Below are 19,788 nucleotides of genomic sequence, written 5' to 3'. Positions count from 1 at the left end.
AAGGAAAGTTTTGACGACCACTCGTCCAAAAGGACATTTCTCAAGAAGCAACTCAACAAGGATTTAGTGAGTTTACAACAGTCTGTCACCCCGATCTCTCCCACCTCATTCTTAAACACTTTTTTGCATCAATTTAAGAGTCTTCGTGTCAACACTGGATTTCTGAGACTAGATTTCAAAATGACATTCCAGAATGGTTTGGGATATTTTCAGCACGAGTGCACATGCACCCCTGCACATGTGCGTAGAGGAAACAAGTGGTGAGGTGCTGAATCCTGTTACAGCTGCCAGGGAGGAGATTTAAATTAAATAGTAAATTTTTAAATTTAAATTTTAACATACAGCATGGTAACAGGCCATTTCGGCACATGAGTCCATGCTGCCAAATTTACACCCAATTAACCCATACCCCAGTATGTTTTGAATGGTGGGAGGAAATTAGAGCCCCCAGGAAAAATCCCATGCAGATATGGGGAGAACGTACAAGCTCCTTACAGACAGTGGGGGATCCGAACCCTGGTCCAGATCACTGGCGCTATAAAGGTGTTGTACTAACCACTACACCAACTGTGTTGCCCCTCAGCAGCCTTGGAGTGTATTAATATGGACAAATCCCCAGAACCTGAAGAAGTGCATCTTTACATACTGTTGGAAGCCAAAGAAGAAATTGAGGAGATCATCGCTGAGACCTTTTCATCCTTTTTGGCCTCTGGTGAAGTGCCAGAGGACTACAGGCCAGTGAACTTGATGTCAGTAGTTGTTGGAAAATTGCTGGAGCAGAGTCTGAGACAAGTTCTACCAGCATTTGGATATTCAGGGCATGATTGGAGATTTTCAAGATGAGTCGTGCATGGCAGATTGTGACTCACAATCTGATGAATTTTTTTTGAAGAAGTGACGAAGAAGGTTGCTGAAGACTGGGCAATAGATGTTGCACTGTATATATAGACTGTAGCAAGACCTTAGACAAGATCCTGCAGAACAGGTTAGCGAAGCGGTTAACACAATGTATTAGAGCGCTGGCGACCTGGGTTTGAATCCAGCACTGTCTGTAGGGAGTTTGTACGTTCTCCCAGTGTCTGTGTGGGTTGCCTCCAGGTGTTCTGGTTTCCTCCCACTTTTCAAAACGTATGGGGGTTGTAGGTTGATTGGGGAGATTGGGGCGGAAGGGCTCGTGGGCCGGAAGGGCCTGTTCGCATGCTGTAGGCCTCAATTAAAAATTAAATGGAAGATTAAATCACATGGGATCCAAGATGGTCCTTTGGATTCCAAGCTGGCGTAGTGGAAGGAGGTCGAGAGGGCAGTAGTGGAAGAATGTTTTTTTCATTGGAAGCTTGTGTTTACATCTGGATCTAGATCAATTGGGTGGGTTGGCCAAGGAGCCCTTCATCAAGGTGTAAAGGCTCAAGCCCCAAAATGATGGTTATGTCTCTTTAGTTTCTCCAGCAGTGTTTTTACTTCATCCACGGAGTCTGCAAACTTTTGTGTTTTACTTATGGATAAAGTGAATACTCATCGTCTTTTACCCAGGATAAATGCAACTAGAGGGTGTGGGTTTAAGGTGAGAGGGAACAGATCTAAGAGGAACTTGAACTAGAAGCAGGGGCAATAACCACATTCAAAAGACATTTGGAATGATTTGTGGAGGAGAGGGGAGATGCAAACCAAATAGGCCAAGCCCAGGCCAAGTCTAGGCAGCATGGACTAGTCGGGCTGAAGACTCCATGACTCCTCCAGTTTTGACCTATAGAGGCAGGTCCATAATGACTCTGTGCAAGACCAAACCAACCTTTCACTCTCACCATAGAGATGTGTAGTCCATTTAAGTTACTTCACTCTTGTGGTTGTCTCTAGAGTTCCCACACCACTGAGCTCTGGAATTCCTACATTCAATCTCTTTAACTCTATCTCATTTCTCTCCTTCATGGGCATTGTTAGAACTGACCAATTTTAGCTATCATTCCCTGATAGCGTTTGGTGGCAGATTTAGTTCTATTGAGCTGAAGATAATTTAGTCTAAATCCACTTTGTAACAAGTTGTTGGATGTTTTTAAATATGTGAGTAGCTTTGCAATAAAAATTACTGGAATTGTTCTTTTGCAGGTATGCAGTACCTGGATTGGAAGTGGGGTGGTCAGCGACTTGAATGATTTGCGCCGAGTTCACAATCTGTTGGTCTCATCTTTAGACAAGATGCAATCTGGAAAAGGCTCCTTGAGCCAATTGTACAGTGAGAGTGCCACCACAATGGAGAAACTGGCTGTACTGAAAGCTTGGGCGGAGGTAAGCTTGTAACGAAAGTGGGATTATGTTAAAATGCTGCTCATTACTGGCCCCTTTCTTTCCCAAGTGGCAGACACTAGATTTAGCTTAGCTCTTTTGCTATAAATGCCACAAGCTTTTTGCTATTCGTCATTGAAACAAATTTTTAGGTAAGTGAGAATTGTCCAGGGATGCTGAATAATTTTGTACATGTCATACTTCAAGTGGACTTAATGTCCTCAGCGTGAAACTTCACTGGACCTTTCTAGTGTATGCTCATGGCATACTGGAATGTTCACTTTATTGACATTGCAGTATTGGCTTTATTCTTTGGCAATAATCCCTGCAACCATCGGTTTCTTTGACCATCGGTTGATGGAAGGTAGCAATGATGCCACTCCCATATTTATAGCAGAATCTGCCACAGCTGCACATTACTGTTCTCTCCTTCTTGCTAATTCACCCTATTCCTCAGCATTCTCTCTCCTCCATCCATTTCCCATCTGCTCTCTGTCACCCCTCACTTCCTGCCCATACCAAACCACTGACTCTTGGTTTTTTTAAAAATCTTAACGAACCACACCAACCCTATACATAATCTTTCTTGACCCTGTCAAAATCTGCAAGTCTGTAAACCAAAAGGATTATTGAGAATCCTTTTCAAATATTGTTGTCCTTGGAAATTTGTTACTCTTCTACTTCAGCTACATGATATCATGCATGGTGATTCAAACCCACAGGCTGGGTAGTGAACAATATTATTACCATCTCTCAGTCTGCCTGGAGTAGAGTTGATCTACAGAGTGAATAGGAATTGCTTCGATCACTTCAGAATTAAGAACACTCCAGCTTTGGGTCTTTAATTTACTGGATGCTGATGACACTTGCCTGTTCATACATTCAGGCTGATCTCTCAGACATTATAACCATATAACCATTTACGGCGCGGAAACAGGCCATGTCGGCCTTTCGAGTCCGTACCAGTTGACCATGTAGAATGTAAAAAAAAAACCTACTTCCTTATGAAACCTAAAACACCAGAACAGGAAAGAAAGTTTTTGTAGACAAGACCTAATTAAGATTAGAAGATCTAAGATGGATTTATCATGTGTAAGTACATGAAATGTATTAGCAAGGTTGATGTGCTCCAGGTGCGTATAATTAGCAGGAATACATCATCAAGGCAATAAAGGAACCGAAACCACAGAAATACGCTCCAGGTAGTTCTGGATAAAAGATGTTCAGCAAAGGAGGGAAGGAAAGAGAGGGGAGAGAGCAAAGGTATTGATTAAAGAGATTAAGCTTACTAGAGAGAAGATATCCTGGAATGATGAAGAATAAAAGCTATCCAATTACCATATACCTTTGTGTAATAGTCAAATTTTGTGGACCAATGTTATTCTCAAACCTTTCACTGAAATGGTTAGCAAAAAATCCATTCTTTTTTAAATATTTTATTTTTCATTTTTTCTAAATCTACACAATATCACAATATGTTAAACATTTTCATACAAAAAAAGAAAAACCCCTCCCCACATTTCCTACAAAATATAAATCGACACACCATCAGAGCTCACATATATACTATCCTGTGGCGACCAATGCGGTTGATGTACAGACAAACAGGCTCCGATTGTAATGCACGCAGGAGCAACCCACACCAAAAATGACACCGGGCATCTTCCCCTTTCCCCAAAGGAAAGAGCCCGCACACGCAAAATCTGAAAAGCTGCCAGTCAGCGACGCAACTTCCGATTCCCAATGGTGGAACAGGTTGTGTCTTATAAAAACCTCAGCGAACTAAATAATAAATTAGCAAGCTTTGGAACGAACCTGTCGACTGCCAGACTCGTTATTCGCTCTGTGAGCACGAACGCTACAATCCATAAAAGATCTATGGGAAAGTCACATTTGTTTATAATGTAGTAGCATCTGTTATTTATAATTGGGCCCCTATATTTCCAAATCTGGCTGCCATATCTTGACAAATGTGTCATAGTTGTTTTTAAAGATTGTATGTGATTTTCTCCAAAGGTCTACAACTATTCTTCTCTGCAGTCCATTGTACTATGAGTAAGGGAGAGTCGGACTTCCAAGTAATTGCAGTACACATCTTAGCCACTGTTAAAGGTGCTTTGACAAAAGAATTCTGAAATTCAGTTAACTTGTTACTTATTTCAATAAAATTACCCAAAAGATAAACCTCTTGGTTGTCTGCAAAGCCCCTCCTGTTATCCTTGTTAATATTTCTCCAATATCCTGCCAAAAAAGCCTCACCTTAGTACAAAGCCTTGTAGCATGTAAAAAAAATTCCTGTTTCAATTCCACATCATATTTTGACCCATGTAGCTCCTGTGGTGTAAGATGTAATTGATGAAGGAAGTTATACTGAACTAATCTATGTCTTGCCTTTATAATTGATGTCATACTATCAAAACACTAATCAAACCAGTATCGGTCTGATATTACAACTCCTAAGTCTGACTCCCATCTCTCTCGATCTTTGTAAACCTGGTTTAGCACTTTTACTCTGGAAAGCATAGTAATACATTTTTGTTATAAATGTGGATGTATTCCCCAGCCATATCTTTCACTCCATTTTACTAATTTCAGGTGGACCAACATTGGCCCTCATCTTTCTTTCAAGAATGATCTTAGCTGGAGAAAACAGAAGGAAGTTACAAGTTTGGTTTAGTTGATCAAAAGGCACAAGAATCCCCTCTGCATAGCAGTCTTCAATGTATCTTATTCCCTTGTCATACCAGGAGTTTAATATTCTGTTACCTATATTCATAGGCAACTCATTCTTACATAATGGTGCTTTTAAAGATATCCCTGCTTTTCCCCCTCCCCCCCCCCCCTGCCATACTCTAATCACGTATTAATATAGGGTTATCCATTTTTTTTTGTTAGTGACTTGTATGCAAAATCCTTCACTGCCCCCCCCCCCCCCCCACCTTCATTGAGTATAATCCCATTTAAATCCAAGAGGGAGACTGCCTTCCTCAAAGAAAGATGAAAGAAATCTGGCTTGTGCTAACAAATAACACTCTCTAAAATCTGGCATGTTAAATCCTGTTTTATAATCCCATGTTAATTTTTCCAGCAAAATTTTCAGCACCTTATTATTTCATAGGAATTGCCTAATTCAATTATTTAATAATTGAAAGAAATTTTTCAGCAAAGAAATGAGCAGTGATAGAAAAATCTACTTTCCATTTAAACTGACTTCCTTTTTGATATCTTTCATAATCAAAATTCATCAAAGCAATCATCTTACTTTATCACATTAATTTTGTAACCTGAAACTCTTCCATATTTTTTCGTGTTGGGTTGGATAAATATAATAGCGCATCATCAGCAAATAGACTGATTTTATGTTCTTCTCGTCCATCTTTGAAGCCTTTAACATCCAGATTTTTCCTTTTAATCTCCATCAGCGGTTCGATTGTAAGAATGAAAAACGCTGGAGACAGAAGACACCCTTGTCTACTCTATCTACTCAGAGGGAAAACCGTTGATCTTTGACTATTAATTATAATTTGGCTTGTGGTTTATAATAAAGAGTTTTTATCCAATTTATAAATATTCTACCTATTCCAAATTTCTCCCAACGTTTTCAATAAGAATGGCTATTCTAAGCTGTTGAATGCCTTTTCTCCTTTGAGGGAGATACTGGAATTCAATTTTGATTAGCCATATATATTGTATTAAATATCTTACCCAGACTATTTGAAGAGTGTCTTCCTTTAACAAATCCCACCTGATCTGTATGTATCAATTTAGGTAAATATTGTCCCAGTCTATTAAGTAACACCTTCACCAATATCTTATAATCAACATTATAAAGTGAGATAAGTCTGTATGATGAGGTTTTTAGGCATCAACAGATCTGTAAATTGTCTATAGAACTTGGCAGGAACCCATCCTCCCCTGGAGACTTGTTACCTGCAGAGTGTATTATCTTTGATGATGCCTCTGACTTAATTTGCCAAGACAAGACCTTATGTGCTCGTTCTCCTAATTCATAATATTTTTGCTTAGTTTTTAATTTTTTTTATTTTATACATTCATAATGTGTTAATATCTCCATTTTTTTTCTTTGTCTATATTTTTATTATGAACCCATCCACTGATATTCTTTCTTCAGTTCTGTTATCTTTCTCCAAACCATCCAATACTCCATCATGTCCTCTTTTTTTGTATATGAAATAATTTTCCCTCTCAGACAAGATTTAAACATATCCCATATAAAAAAGCTGTTATCAGTGGAAGAAAGATTTGTCTCACAAAATAGTTCTATGTCTCCTCATAAACTCACAGAAGCCTGTCCTTTTCAACAATGTATCATTAAGATGCCATCTGCACACACTTTCTTGTTTTTCCACTATCGCAATAGTTAAGGTTAATGGTGAGTGGTCTGACAGTAGCCTCGCCAAGTATTCTGTTTGTAAAAAAAATCAATCCTTGTATGTGCGTCGAGGAGCCTTGAGTAGAACGAGTAGTCTCTCTCTGTGGGGTTGAGCTGCCTCCAGATATCAATCAGATTTAAAATCTTTCATAAATGGTAGCATCACTTTTGCAGCCTTTGCCCTTGTAACCATTCACGCTGATTTATCCAATATAAGATCCAAACAAATTAAAATCACCTGCTGCTTTTAAAAAACTGTCCTTCAAAAAGGCTTCATTGTCATAATTTGGGTGTAAATATTCATAAATGCCTAGGATTCAGCTTAAATTTTACTATGTACCATAACAATCGATACATCTACTGTTACATTTTTATTAATTAAAATTGCTTCTCCCCTCACCTTTGAACTGAAAGAAGATGATATTATTTGCCCCGCCCATCCTCTTTTTAATCTATCATGTTCCAATTTAGTAAGATGTGTTTCCTGCAGGAAAACTACAACTGTTTTTTTAAGTGTGCCAAGACCCTTTTTCATTGGCCTGTTTAGTCCATTAACATTCAGACTAATTAAGTTTAATGTTCGATCCATACCAGTTTTTAAACAAATATTGTTCAGCAAGAAAACACTTTTAATTATTCAAATAATAGTGATATTTCCCCTTTTTAAAAAAAAAAATAGTGTCCCAGCTCTGACGGTGACATAAATAAGAAATCCCGGAAGCCCACGAGAAAAGCCCATGGAATCTTCCGAGAAAGAAAAACCTCTCCCTTTAGCACCATCTTGAAAAACTGCTTCTTTCCAGCACCATTATCCCCCCTCAGACTGGAGTCTCTATTTTTTTTGGAAAAATGTTACATAGTGACATTTTAAATATACAATATATTAAACATTTTCTCACAAAACAAACAAAAACAAAAGAGTCCCTCCCTCCCTCCTCCCCTTCCATACATACAGATCTATTCACTGTCAGAGCGTACATATATTTTAAGTGTATAGAGTACAGTTGGGGAAACTACAGTTTATATATATATAAAATTGTTACTTTTATGCCCTTTTTGTTCCTTTTTATTACTGGATCTGGGCCTCTATGTGGTCCAGGTATGGGTGCCAGACCTTTAGAAAAGGGTCATGTTTATTCTTTAAGTTGTATGTGATTTTTTTTCCTATAGCTGTTTATTTCCGCAGTCCATTGTGCTCTAAGTCGAGGGGAGTCGGACTTTCAAGTGATCACGATACTTTCTTTTGCTACCGCCAATGTTATTTTTGTAAATGAGATTTGATATTGGGTCCAGGTCACCCATGAAGGCCACTCCTGTTACCCTGGTTAATTTTTATGAGATTTCTTGCCAAAATGGCCTTACTTTCACGCACAACCATGTGGCATGTAGAAAAGTTCCTGTCTCAGTCCCACATCTGAAACACATCTCTGAAATTTTGGCTTTTCATCTACTCCAGATACAACTGGAGTAAAAAAAAAAATTATACTTAACCAGTCGATTATCTTGCATTTATAACTGATATCATGCTGTCCTTACACCAATCTTACCAGCTTCTTTCTGAAATTACCACCCCAAGTCCGACTCCCTCCTTTCCCTTGACTTCTGTTACCTTGGTTTTGCACTTTTGCTCTGAAAAGCATAGTACATAAACTTGGATGTATTCCCCATCCAGACCATTTTTTCACTTTCACTAATTTCTGGTGGGGTCAACAGTGATCCCCATCTTTCTCTAAAGAAAGATCTAAGCTGGAGAAAACAGAAGGTCCCATTGGGCACTCTGTATTTGCGCTGTTCAAAGGACACAAGAGTTCCTTCTTTGTAACAGTTCTTAATATAACTTATACCTTTGACATAACACAAATTTAATATTCTATTGCCCATGTTCATAGGCAATAACATGGTCCTTTTATTGATAACCCTACTTTATTTTCAATTCATTAGTTTCTTGCCACGTTCTAATCATATATATTATAATGGGGTTATCCATCTTTTTCTTGTGATTTGAAACTCCATTTAGAGATAAAGTCATTTGCTTCCCCTCCTCCATTGAGTGCATTCCCATTTGAACAGGGGTGTGGGTGGGGGGTGGGGGGAGAGGAGTGGGTTGTCTTCAGTGAAGAAGGCTGCGAGAAACTAGCCTGTGCATTTAGGTAATATATTTTGAAATCTGGAAGTCCTTGTAGTCCCATGCCAGTTTTTCCAATGCAATTCTTGGTACCTTTTTATTCCTTTGGAACTGTCTAATATGGTTGATTAGTAGCTTTAAAAAGTTTTTAGACAACACAATAGGCAGCTATTGGAAAAGATACTGCAACTTGAGGAAGGACATACTAGCATAGAGGGTGTGCAGCGCAGATTTACAAGGTTAGTTCCAGGGATGGCAGGGTTGTCATATGCAGCAAGGCTAGAAAAACTGGACTTGTATCCATTGGAGTTTAGAAGGATGAGGGGGGACATGATTGAGGTATACAAAATCATCAGGGGGATTACTTGTTCCCAATGATGGGGGAGACGAGGACTAGAGGGCATAGTTTAAGAATACAGGGTAGGCCCTTTAGGACGGAGATGAGAAAGCATTTTTTTACCCAGAGAAGTGTGAATCTGTGGAATGCTCTGCCACAGAGGGTGGTAGAGGCGGATTAGCTGACTATGTTCAAAAGAGAGTTAGATAAGACTCTTGTGGGTAACGGAGTTAAGGGTTATGGGGATAAGGCTGGAAAGGGGTACTGATGGTAATGATCAGCCATGATCTAAAATGGCGGTGCTGGCCTGACGAGCCAAATGGCCTACTCCAGCTCCTATTGTCTATTGTCTTGGTATCAATTTCATTTTGATACAATTAACTCTTTCCACCAAAGTAATTCACTCCATTTCTGTAGGTCTCTTCCTATATTCCCAAGTTTGTGCAGATTCTGCAAGTTATTGTCAGTTGCTATTCCAAGATATTTTATTTTATTCTATCCATCTTCCATTTAAATTTATTTCCTTTTTGGTATCTTTCATATTCAAAATTTGTTGATGGTATTATCTCACTTTTATCAATGTTTATTTTGTAGCTGATATTTTTCCAGTGTTCCTTGTAATTTTTCCAAAGATTTATCTGGTTCTGATAAGTTCAATAGCACATCATCGGCAAATAGTCTAATTTAGTGTTCTTCTTGCCCACCTTTGAAGCCCTTTATATCCGGATACCATCTTATTATCTTTGGCAGTGATTCAATCGCTAAAATAAAAAGATGCTGGGGACAGTGGACATCCCTGTCTACTTGATCTCCTCAAGGGGAACATTGCCGACGTCCGATTATTGGTTATTATTTTAGCTTGTGGTTTATGGTATAAAGTTTTTATCCAATTTATAAATCTTCTGCCTCTACCAAATTTTTCCATTGTTTTAAATAAAAAGTCTCATTCCAAACAGTCAAATGCTTTTTCAGCGTCTAGGAAGACTGAAATAATATTTGGTTTTCATTCAGATTTAGCCATTGTGTATTATATTAAATAATCTTCTTAGATTATTTGAGGAATGCCTTCCTTTAAAAAATCCTGCTTCGTCTGTTTGTATCAGTTTTGGAAAGTATTGTCCTAACCTATTCGCCAATGCTTTTGCTAGTATCTTATCTTTGGCTTGGCTTCGCGGACGAAGATTTATGGAGGGAGTAAATGTCCACGTCAGCTGCAGGCTCGTTTGTGGCTGACAAGTCCGATGCAGCGGTTGCAGGGGAAAATTGGTTGGTTGGGGTTGGGTGTTGGGTTTTTCTTCCTTTGCCTTTTGTCAGTGAGGTGGACTCTGCGGTCTTCTTCAAAGGAGGTTGCTGCCCGCCAAACTGTGAGGCGCCAAGATGCACGGTTTGAGGCGATATCAGCCCACTGGCGGTGTATAATCTACATTTAACAGGGATATTGGTCTGTATGATGAAGGTTTTTGTGGGTCCCTTTTTTTGGTAACAATGTAATAGTCATTGTTAAGAATGACTCCAGGAGGGTCTGTGTTTCCACAGCTTGGTCCAGGACATCCATTAAAAGGGCCGTTAATAATTCTTTGAATTGTCTATAAAGCTCGGGTGGAAATCCATCCTCTCATGGTGATATATTAGCCTGTAGGGTGCCCAGGGCCTTTTTGATTTCTTCCCTTGTGAAGGGAGTATCTAAATTCTATCTTTTCTCTCTCTTCCAGCCTTAGAAGTTCGACTTTCAGCAAAAATTCTTCCATTTCTTTCTCATCTCCTAGTAATTCTGATTTGTATAGTTTTGTATTATATTGTCTAAATATGTCATCAATTTCTTTTTGCTGATGTACTGTTTCTGTTTCTATTTTTATAGCATTTATCATTCTTGATGATTTCTTTTAATCTGCCAAGCTAAAAACTTTGTGCGCCTGTTCACCCAATTTATAGTATTGTTTAGTTTTTAATATACCTTTTTCTGTCCTATATGTTTGTATTCTATTATATCTTAGCTTTTTATTCTCCAGTAATCTGTATTCTTCTTGTATTCCTGTTCTATGATTTTTTTTCTAATTCTTTAATATCTTACTCCAGTCTGTTTACTTCTGCCATATGTTCCCTCTTAAGATTCTTCATATAGGATATAATTTGTCCCCTTTAATATGCTTTAGGGGTGTCCCATATCAGAAAACTATTATTAGTAGACAGCAGATTTGTTTTGTGAAATATTTCTGTCACTTTATAAATTTGCAGAAGTCTGTTCTTTTAAGCAGTGTAGTATTGAGGTGCCATCTGTATACATTCCCTTGCTTTTCCATTGTTGCTATAGTTAATATTAATGGAGGATGGTCTGATAGAAGCCTCGTTAGATATTCTGTATTTATCACTACTTTTTAACTGGGCAGATATTTAAAAATAAGTCTATCTTTGTATGAGAGTCATGCACCCTTAAGTAAAAAGAGTAAACTTGTACCTCTCACTTTGTTCGTTTTAGATTGGTCACAGTGTTCGAACTACCGAAAGAAAATAGACACACACACCGAGAGCAGTTCAGTTTATACAAGTCTTTATTACTAAATCTAAAACTGAATTCACACTACAATATGCAAGCCCTTACCAATTATACTTATCAATGCCTGGACTGGTCCCAACTGCCGAAGCGAGGCACACTTGTAGTAGGTTGTCGGGGCGCCGGTAGCAGCTTCTCTACCTCCCTCGACCGGGGCGTTAGCTGGATTCTTGAAGTTCTTCTTCTTGCTGAGAGATGTAGCCACCTCTTCCAGAGTCTCTCTCTTCAGCAGTGGGACCAAGGCTTATATTACCCAAAAGTTGTTTACTTCAGATCTTATCTTTTTGAACAAATGGTTTATTATCTTCCTCTTGCTGAGAGATGTTGCCACCTCTTGGAGAGTCTCTCACTTCAGCAGTGGGACCATGGCTTATCAAAAGTTGTTTACTTCAGATCTTATCTCTTTGAACAAATGGTTTATTATCTTCCTCTTGCTGAGAGATGTTGCCACCTCTTGGAGAGTCTCTCACTTCAGCAGTGGGACCATGGCTTATCAAAAGTTGTTTACCTCAAATCCTATCTCTTTGAACAAATGGTTTAATTATCTTCAAGGTCTCCTGACAGTCTGCGACCAACAAATGTAAACTGCTCTGGGCCTCATAAGCGTAAATTAGATAATGTCTTCCTATTCAACTGCATCCTGGGCCCCATGGTGGGTGTTTACTAAATATGCATCCTGGGCTCATGGTGGAATTTAGATTATGTCTGCTGATTCCAAACAGGTTCTCAGCCTTGCAGCTGCAGAAGTAAAAAACACAATTTAATTCTTTCATTACAAGTAGTCTCACTCTGTGGGATTTATTTGCCTCCATACGTCGATAAGATTTAGATCTTTCATATATGAAATTGTGGTTTTTGCTGCTTTCACCCTCATTATTGTTCTTGACGATTTATCTAGTATTGGGTCCAAGCAGAAATTAGAGTCTCCTCTACCAATATACATTTTTCTTCCCTCTGCTGTTTTTAAGAAGTCCTTCTTAAAGACTTCATTGTCATGATTTGGCGCATAAATATTCATAAATGTCCATGCTTCTCCACAAATTTTACAGTGTGCCATTGAATACCTTCTGGTGTGATCAATCAAGGTATCTTCTATTAACATTGGTGTATTTTTATTAGTTAGAATAGGCACCCTTCTTGCCTTTGAACCAAAAGAAGATGATATTACTTGTCCCACTAATCCTTTTTTTTTAATTTATCATTTTCCAAATTGGTAAGATATGTTTTATATCCACTTTTAATTTCTTTAAGTGTGTCAAGTCCCTCTTCCTCTTCACCAACCCATTTAACCCATTAATATTAAGACTAATAAACTTTGGTGTTTTATCCATACAATTTTTCACACAAATATTGTATAACAATAATATCTTCCCAATTTTTTAAATACTGTTATAATGTTTTCCTATTAAAGGGCATTTCCAACACATACATTTCCTCTTTAAGAAACACATACCCATCCCTAGCTCTGACAGTGACATTGACAATAGTACCTGAAAGCCCATGGATTCTTCTGAAGAAGAAACTCTCCCTTTGGTGCCATCTTCCCTGCTATTTTTTTTACCGTTCTCGCTCTTTCTTGAGCTCTCCGTGCAAATTTCAATAAGATTTATCAATCAATACAAAATGGTTCAAAAAATACACTTTTTACTTGGTCCCATTGTAAACATTCTTCTTAATCATCTTGATATCTTTAATCTTTTCATAATATTCGTAGAAATTCTTCCACTTCCTCCTTAGTTGTGATAAAACATCAGTTGCCTTCTGTTTATTTGACCCTCAAGAGTCGCAGGATATATCAGAGTATTTTATGTTCTTTGACTGCAATTGCCTTTTTACATCAAACTCCTTCCTTTGCTTAATCAAAGTTGGGCTAAAGTCTTGAAAGAATAAACCTTTCTGTCATCAATCTCAAGCGGGGCCATTGTTTTGCTTAAAGTATTCAAATGCTGCTCCCAAAACTTGGAAAACTCAGGAAAAACTTTGTCAATTCTGTTCACTTAATTCAAGTATAATTGAACAAAGTAGCCTGGGGAACCCCCTTTCATATGTTCCTTATTCTAACATATCTTTCTTTTGTCCAGGTCTACATAGTTGCAATGAAAACAAAAAAGGAAGCAGAGACAAAGCCAGTGAAACCTGTGAAGAATAAGGAAGATAATGATGATTTTGGTGGGATTGATGAGCTCCCTCCAGATAGCTTGATCACATTAGTTCAGCCGGAGCTGCCTATTCTTAGCCGGCTCTGGCTTGCTGCTTTGAAGGACTACGCCTTGCTAACTCTGCCTCCTGAATTTGCGAGCCAGTTGCCATCTGAGGGTAAGGTATTTTTCTGAGCTCAGGTTTGGATCTGAAGAACCTCTAATTTACTTTGTTGATGCCTCCTTCAAATCCCGTGGCTGGTTGACTGAGGCTTTGGCCTTAGCCCTAATGTAGTCCTAAATCTCTGCCAAGGACTTTTGATGTGCCACCAGTTGATTCTGAATGTGGGTCTGCTGTAACTTTCACCCATCCTGCAAGCCTTTGTGCTCAGAGTTTTTTCAGTGCAAACTTCTTGCACATTCCCAGATACTGTCACCTAATCACTGGTCACTATGCCTTCAGCTGCCAAGCTCTTTAGTTCTGTAATTCCATCCATAAATCTCTCTGCCTCTTTCATCTCTGCAAATGCATTGCTTAAAGCATAGTCCTTTGTCCCAAGGTTTCAATCCGCCTTCTTCACAACTTTGTGGCAGAATGTCGTGCATTGTCCAATTCTCCTGGGAAATGTATTGCCAAGTTTATTTATATATGCCAACCTTTAATCACCATCTGTTTCAATGCAAATAATTTTTGGTATCTCTCAATTTGATTAACATAATAAGAGTGTGAGTGTAATGGCCCCTTTTGTACCTGGCTTTGTTTTATTGTATGATATAGTAAGCAGAGTTACTATTTTCATTATATTTAATTGAACCTGATAATTTAGATCTGTAGCAATGCAAATCAAGATTGCTCTTGGTTTTTGTCTTCAATCTGTGTTCCAATCATTTACTTAGCAACCAGGAATTTCCCAAATTTGTTTAGGCATGGTATCAACAGAAAACCAGTGTTGTCTTCCCATTTCAGAAACTTTTGTGGACAACTGGAATTTCTGGAATGTGGGTGGACATAATGTAACAGTGAAAAGTCAATGTCAGCTGCCATTCTGAATGATGTGTGTTGCACCTCACCAGCAGCAACTGAGAGATGCATAAACAGATGGGTTAAGTTTACCACAAAATTTGTTAACAAATTAACAATAGAATTACCTCAATAAATTTAACCTCAAACATAAGCCTTTATGGCAACTCTAGATTAATACATGGTGTATGTGGGGGGGAGGAGAGAAACACCCAGACCATTACAGTCGAAGCTCAAAATGCCCCAAAAGAAAACTCCCAAAACAAAACCTCAAGTCAATCATATCAAATCCATTAGTCAGAAAGGAACAGCTCACAGAGTCTGGTCTCCAGGGTGGGATTCTTAGTTTGGTTGCACGCTGGTCTTTTAGTTGGGCATGGAGACAGATGGTCGTGATCACCGTAGGCTTACGACTTTCCTGAATTTTGAATGTGGCAACAACCTCCTTTGATTTCTTCACATGGGTATTTTCACCCAGTGACCTCCTAGTCACTACACAAGGTTGATACCTCCGAAGCACACTTTAAGGTTAACAAGTGACCATTTATCATGTCTGCCCCTCTAAACACCCTGTCTTGGTGCATTAAATGACTCCTGTCACATGAAAGTCCTCCTTTTGTAAGGTGACTGGGGAAGCCACACACACACACACACACACACACACACACACACACACACACACACACACACACACACACACACACTCACTCTTGTGCTTCTCGATCACTTCAGACTTTCAAAAATGTTCAAATATTCTGCTTCCACTGCTGTTTAAGGAAATGGCCTCTTGATCCCTCATCAACCACCAGGCATATATAAATAAATAAATATTTAGGTTCCTGGGCAGTTTCCAAATGCATTAATAAGGGAAATTGCATATCAAGCTCCTCCTATACCCACACCCCCATCCCAGTGAATAACCCTCATGAAAAATAGGGTCACAAAAGAAAAACTGTTTACTGTCTTTGTGGAAATCATGTGAAATGTACAAAATACTGAATATAATGTTGGAATTCAACACAAGTGTTCAAACTTACCGAAATAAGTGGAAATACACCATGATCAACAATATGTCGCATGAAATATAGGGAAATACACAAAGAGGAGAATCTGTTTGCTGCCATCTGATGCAGATGTCATAACTATGATATCATTCAACTCCCTCTTACCAAATGTTCTCCAACACTCCTAGCAAATGATAAGAGAGAGGAAAGTCTATTCGCTGTCATTTGGCATAGGTATAATAATTGATCTATGTTCCAATTTTGGTAACAATTGGTCCCATGGTGTTGGAAGAGTTTTGTGACAGAGAGATGACGACAGACAGACCCGGATCCCTATACTACACGCGCGCGCTACACGATGAGTATGCACTTGCTGTCTCTGGACTAGTTGGTTCAACCCTTCACTCCACAACCATCCCTGGCCACTGCCACGCCATGCACTTCGTCTTCCCTGTCTTCACCACTGTAAAACCCTAAAATAGTCATATCCAACGTTGTATTGGATATATTGAGATATTGCAAAATAATCTACACCTTAAAACACAATAGTTTCAATTTAAAGAAAGAATCCTCTGCCTACATCAAAGGCCAACATTCGCTGAATGAAAGCAGCGAGCAGCATTCCCTGGGCCGGAGCAGAGCAGCCAAAGGTAAAGATGTTGAGTTGCTGTCCCATCTCTGCGGACACCCCATCTTACCTTCAGTGAAAGGTGACTCTCTGTGCTGAGCACCTAGTGAGAGAGAAGCAGAAAGATGCCGAAGGCCCCGCTCAAACTCATCCTACAGTGCACAGCCTCCTCGGCCCTCTCTCCAATAGGGAAGGGTTCAGAATCAGGTGTCAGAAGCTCTGGTGACCAGAGCTCCCAATGCCTGACTCTGAACCCTCCCCATGGCGGTTATAGTAAAAGTACTAACGCCAATTTTTCTCTCGCTGGTCTAAAAAGTATTCTGTTTAAAATAAGTGAGACAAGAGGTGTTAGTGCTGGGTTGGGAGTGAATAATTTCTAGGCACTGTTGATGTGTGTGTGCCACAAATTGCCCACTTTCAGCGCACACTGTGTAGAACTGATTTTTTTACATCCTCGTTAAAGGAGGATTGGTGCTGGAGCCCTTGTTCCTTGGAGAATGTTGGGTTTAATAGGAGGCCCACAGCAGAATGTGTGTGGGTTTCAGTGGGTGACCAAGGACACCGGCAGTGAAGGGGATGCTAAACTGGCACTTCTGAGGCACAGATGGGTGTAGAGGGTAGAGGATGTCAACAATGCCTACAGTGCACTCAACTCACACACCTGTTCCTAAATAACACATACAAACTTGTTTTTAAACTCTTATGAGGATTGGTGGGCAAGGATAGTGGCGCCCAGGGCACATGTCCTGGCTGCCATATCCTAGATTCACCTATGCTCAGCCTAGCATTACCACAAGCAAGATTTTCATTGTGTGCTTGAAAATAAAGCTAAGGCTAAGCTAAAATATTTTAAAATGTTACAAGACTACAATGCTAAAGATGAATAATATAGTTAATGTGTTTATCGAGTATTTAAAAAATAGAGCATATGTGTAAAGAAAATCCAGTCAATTCATCCATTATTCCAGCTAATAATAAATTATTATAACTATATTATTGCCATTTTATATTTCAGTAAACAGAATACAAAATAAATAGACAATAAAAACTAATTATGTAGAAATCAGAAATGTGTATCAGCAAGTTGTATTTTTATTTCTTGCATGAATGTCGGCTTTCAACCCCAAAAGTTCAATCGACCTCCCCCACCCCCTGGTGTTTATTGACCCCTTTTTGGCCCCCTGAAATTTATCAACCCCTTGGATAATCCCATTGACCCCCAGGAGTTGATATCAACCACTTTGGAGACCCCCTGTCTTAAACAGTCTACCCCTTTTAAACAGTGACCCTAGTTCAAAGGTTTCCCACAAGAGGAACCAATTCACATTCACCTTGTCAAGACCTCTCAAGTCACTCCTTGATATTCAGAAACCCAGCCATTCCGAGCATTCTTTGAGGCAGCCCACTCATTCTGGTACACCACCTCCAAACTAAAACTAAATTTAAATCCTTTGATAAGGAGACAAATACCATAACCCCCAGTGCTCCAAATATGGCCTCAACAATGCTCCATATTACTGAAGCATAGCCTCGCCTTCTGTGGATAGCATGCCAAGACGTCCAGATCCCTCTGCATCACAGAACTCTAATGACTTGACAACTTAATTTCCTTTTTGCCTTTGCTGCATCAGGAAATTTAGCAACCATCACCGTTGCTGTTTGTGGACGTCTTTAATACAAATTACAAATAGTTGGTGCTTCAGCGTTGATCTCTGTGGCTTGCTGTTCATTCCATCTTGTCAATCAGAAAAGAAACCTTTGTCTCCAGGCACTTCTGTCCATTGTTATTTCCTACACTTTAAGCTTGTATTCTCAGCAATAATCTTTGAGGTGGTATCTAATCGAATGCCTTTGAAAATCTGAGTACAGAACCTCCACTAGCTTCCTTTATTCAGAGCATGTTAGTTCATAGGACTCCTAATACACTTCCCTCTCATAAAGCCATGAACTGACATGGTTTTTTTTAAAACTTGTACCTCATTTGTTACCCCTTGGTTAAGAAGGTGCAATTGACTGTAGGTATTACTGAAATTGGTGTTACAATTGTACAAGTCACTCAGCAACTTAGCAAAAGAAAGAAATGTCACCATTTAACATTCTAAATACTTGCCTCAGAAAATTGTTGGCCAGTGATTTTCATGGAATTGTAGAATTTGAACATTTCTTGCCCAGTGATACTGGCACAAAGTTACAAGAGAGATTTCCATTGAACCGGGCCATGTCGAATTCTTTATCTCAGCATTTGTGATGATACACAAGGTCATTTAACACCATGTCTAAACAAGTTTGGGAAAACTTCTGGTTGCTAAGCAAGTAATTAGGACACAGATTAAACACCTAAACCAAGCGTCCAGACTCTACGATACCATCCAGGTGACTATTCTAGTCATTAATCACTTTTGCTAACTTCCCAGATTTTCTGTCACATTCTTGCAGTGTATTGGAGGAACTCGGTGGGTCATGCAGCATCCGTGGAGCCAAAGGGATAGTTGATGTTTTAGGTTGAGACCCAATGCAATAAGAACATCAACCTGAAATGTGAACTATCCCTCTGTCTCCACAGATGCTGCCTGACCCACTGAGTCCTTCCCACAGTTTTTGCTCCAGATTCTAGCAACTGCATTTTCCTGTGTATGTTGTATACATTAAAAGCTTATTTACCTGGAAACGAGTGAAGAATTCATAATTGAAGAATCCATATCTCTTTTCTACGCTAGTGACAGCACCATTGCATAAATATAAGCCCTGAAATGACTCCATTCTGTGACAAAGTATGCATCTATTGGTGGATTGGACCATATTTGACTTGTATTTTTGGATTTAAAGTTGGCCCAGAAATGAGGGCAAGTGTTTGCCACTTCTATTGCTTCAGTTTTGATGTAACTGAATTAAGGAAATCATTGCATTTGCATTGTGCAAAGCAGTCAATTAAGTTGTTTTCTAAATATACCTATGTGTATAGAACATGACATTACAGTACAGGTCCTTCAACCCACAATGTTGTGCTGACCTATTTGCATAATATACATGTGCACACATATGTACACCTTTATACAAGGGATAAAAATTAGCTAGGATATTGGGCCTTTTGTTTTAAATATTTCAGTTTTTCCTTAGGTGACAGGCTCTGCTCCTCGAAGCCAACATTTTAGGTTTGCATTCCATTAAAGTTTATAAACACAGGCTGCTTGTCCAGAGCAATGATGAGCAGGTGCTGCACTGTTGGAAAGGATATTGTATACGTGAGGCCCAGTCTGCCCTCTCCTTTTGATGTTGTGCAGTTTTGTCAAAGAGACAGTGAGTTTCCACTG

General features: G+C 39.1%; 1 protein-coding gene across 4 annotated transcripts in view; it reads left to right on the top strand.

The window, feature by feature from the left end:
- The window catches only part of heatr5b (HEAT repeat containing 5B), a 139,509-nt gene that overhangs the window by 106,415 nt on the left and 13,306 nt on the right, over positions 1-19,788 (top strand). For all 4 annotated transcript variants that reach the window (XM_069885126.1, XM_069885125.1, XM_069885123.1 and 1 more), the window contains 2 exons: positions 2,104-2,283; positions 13,768-14,002. In XM_069885126.1, the coding sequence (XP_069741227.1) occupies positions 2,104-2,283; positions 13,768-14,002 (415 nt within the window). The remainder of the gene's footprint in view (positions 1-2,103; positions 2,284-13,767; positions 14,003-19,788) is intronic.

This window comes from Narcine bancroftii, chromosome 6 (genome assembly GCF_036971445.1).
Source record: "Narcine bancroftii isolate sNarBan1 chromosome 6, sNarBan1.hap1, whole genome shotgun sequence".
Classification (NCBI taxonomy): domain Eukaryota; kingdom Metazoa; phylum Chordata; class Chondrichthyes; order Torpediniformes; family Narcinidae; genus Narcine; species Narcine bancroftii.
This window is presented reverse-complemented; position numbering and strand designations above follow the sequence as displayed.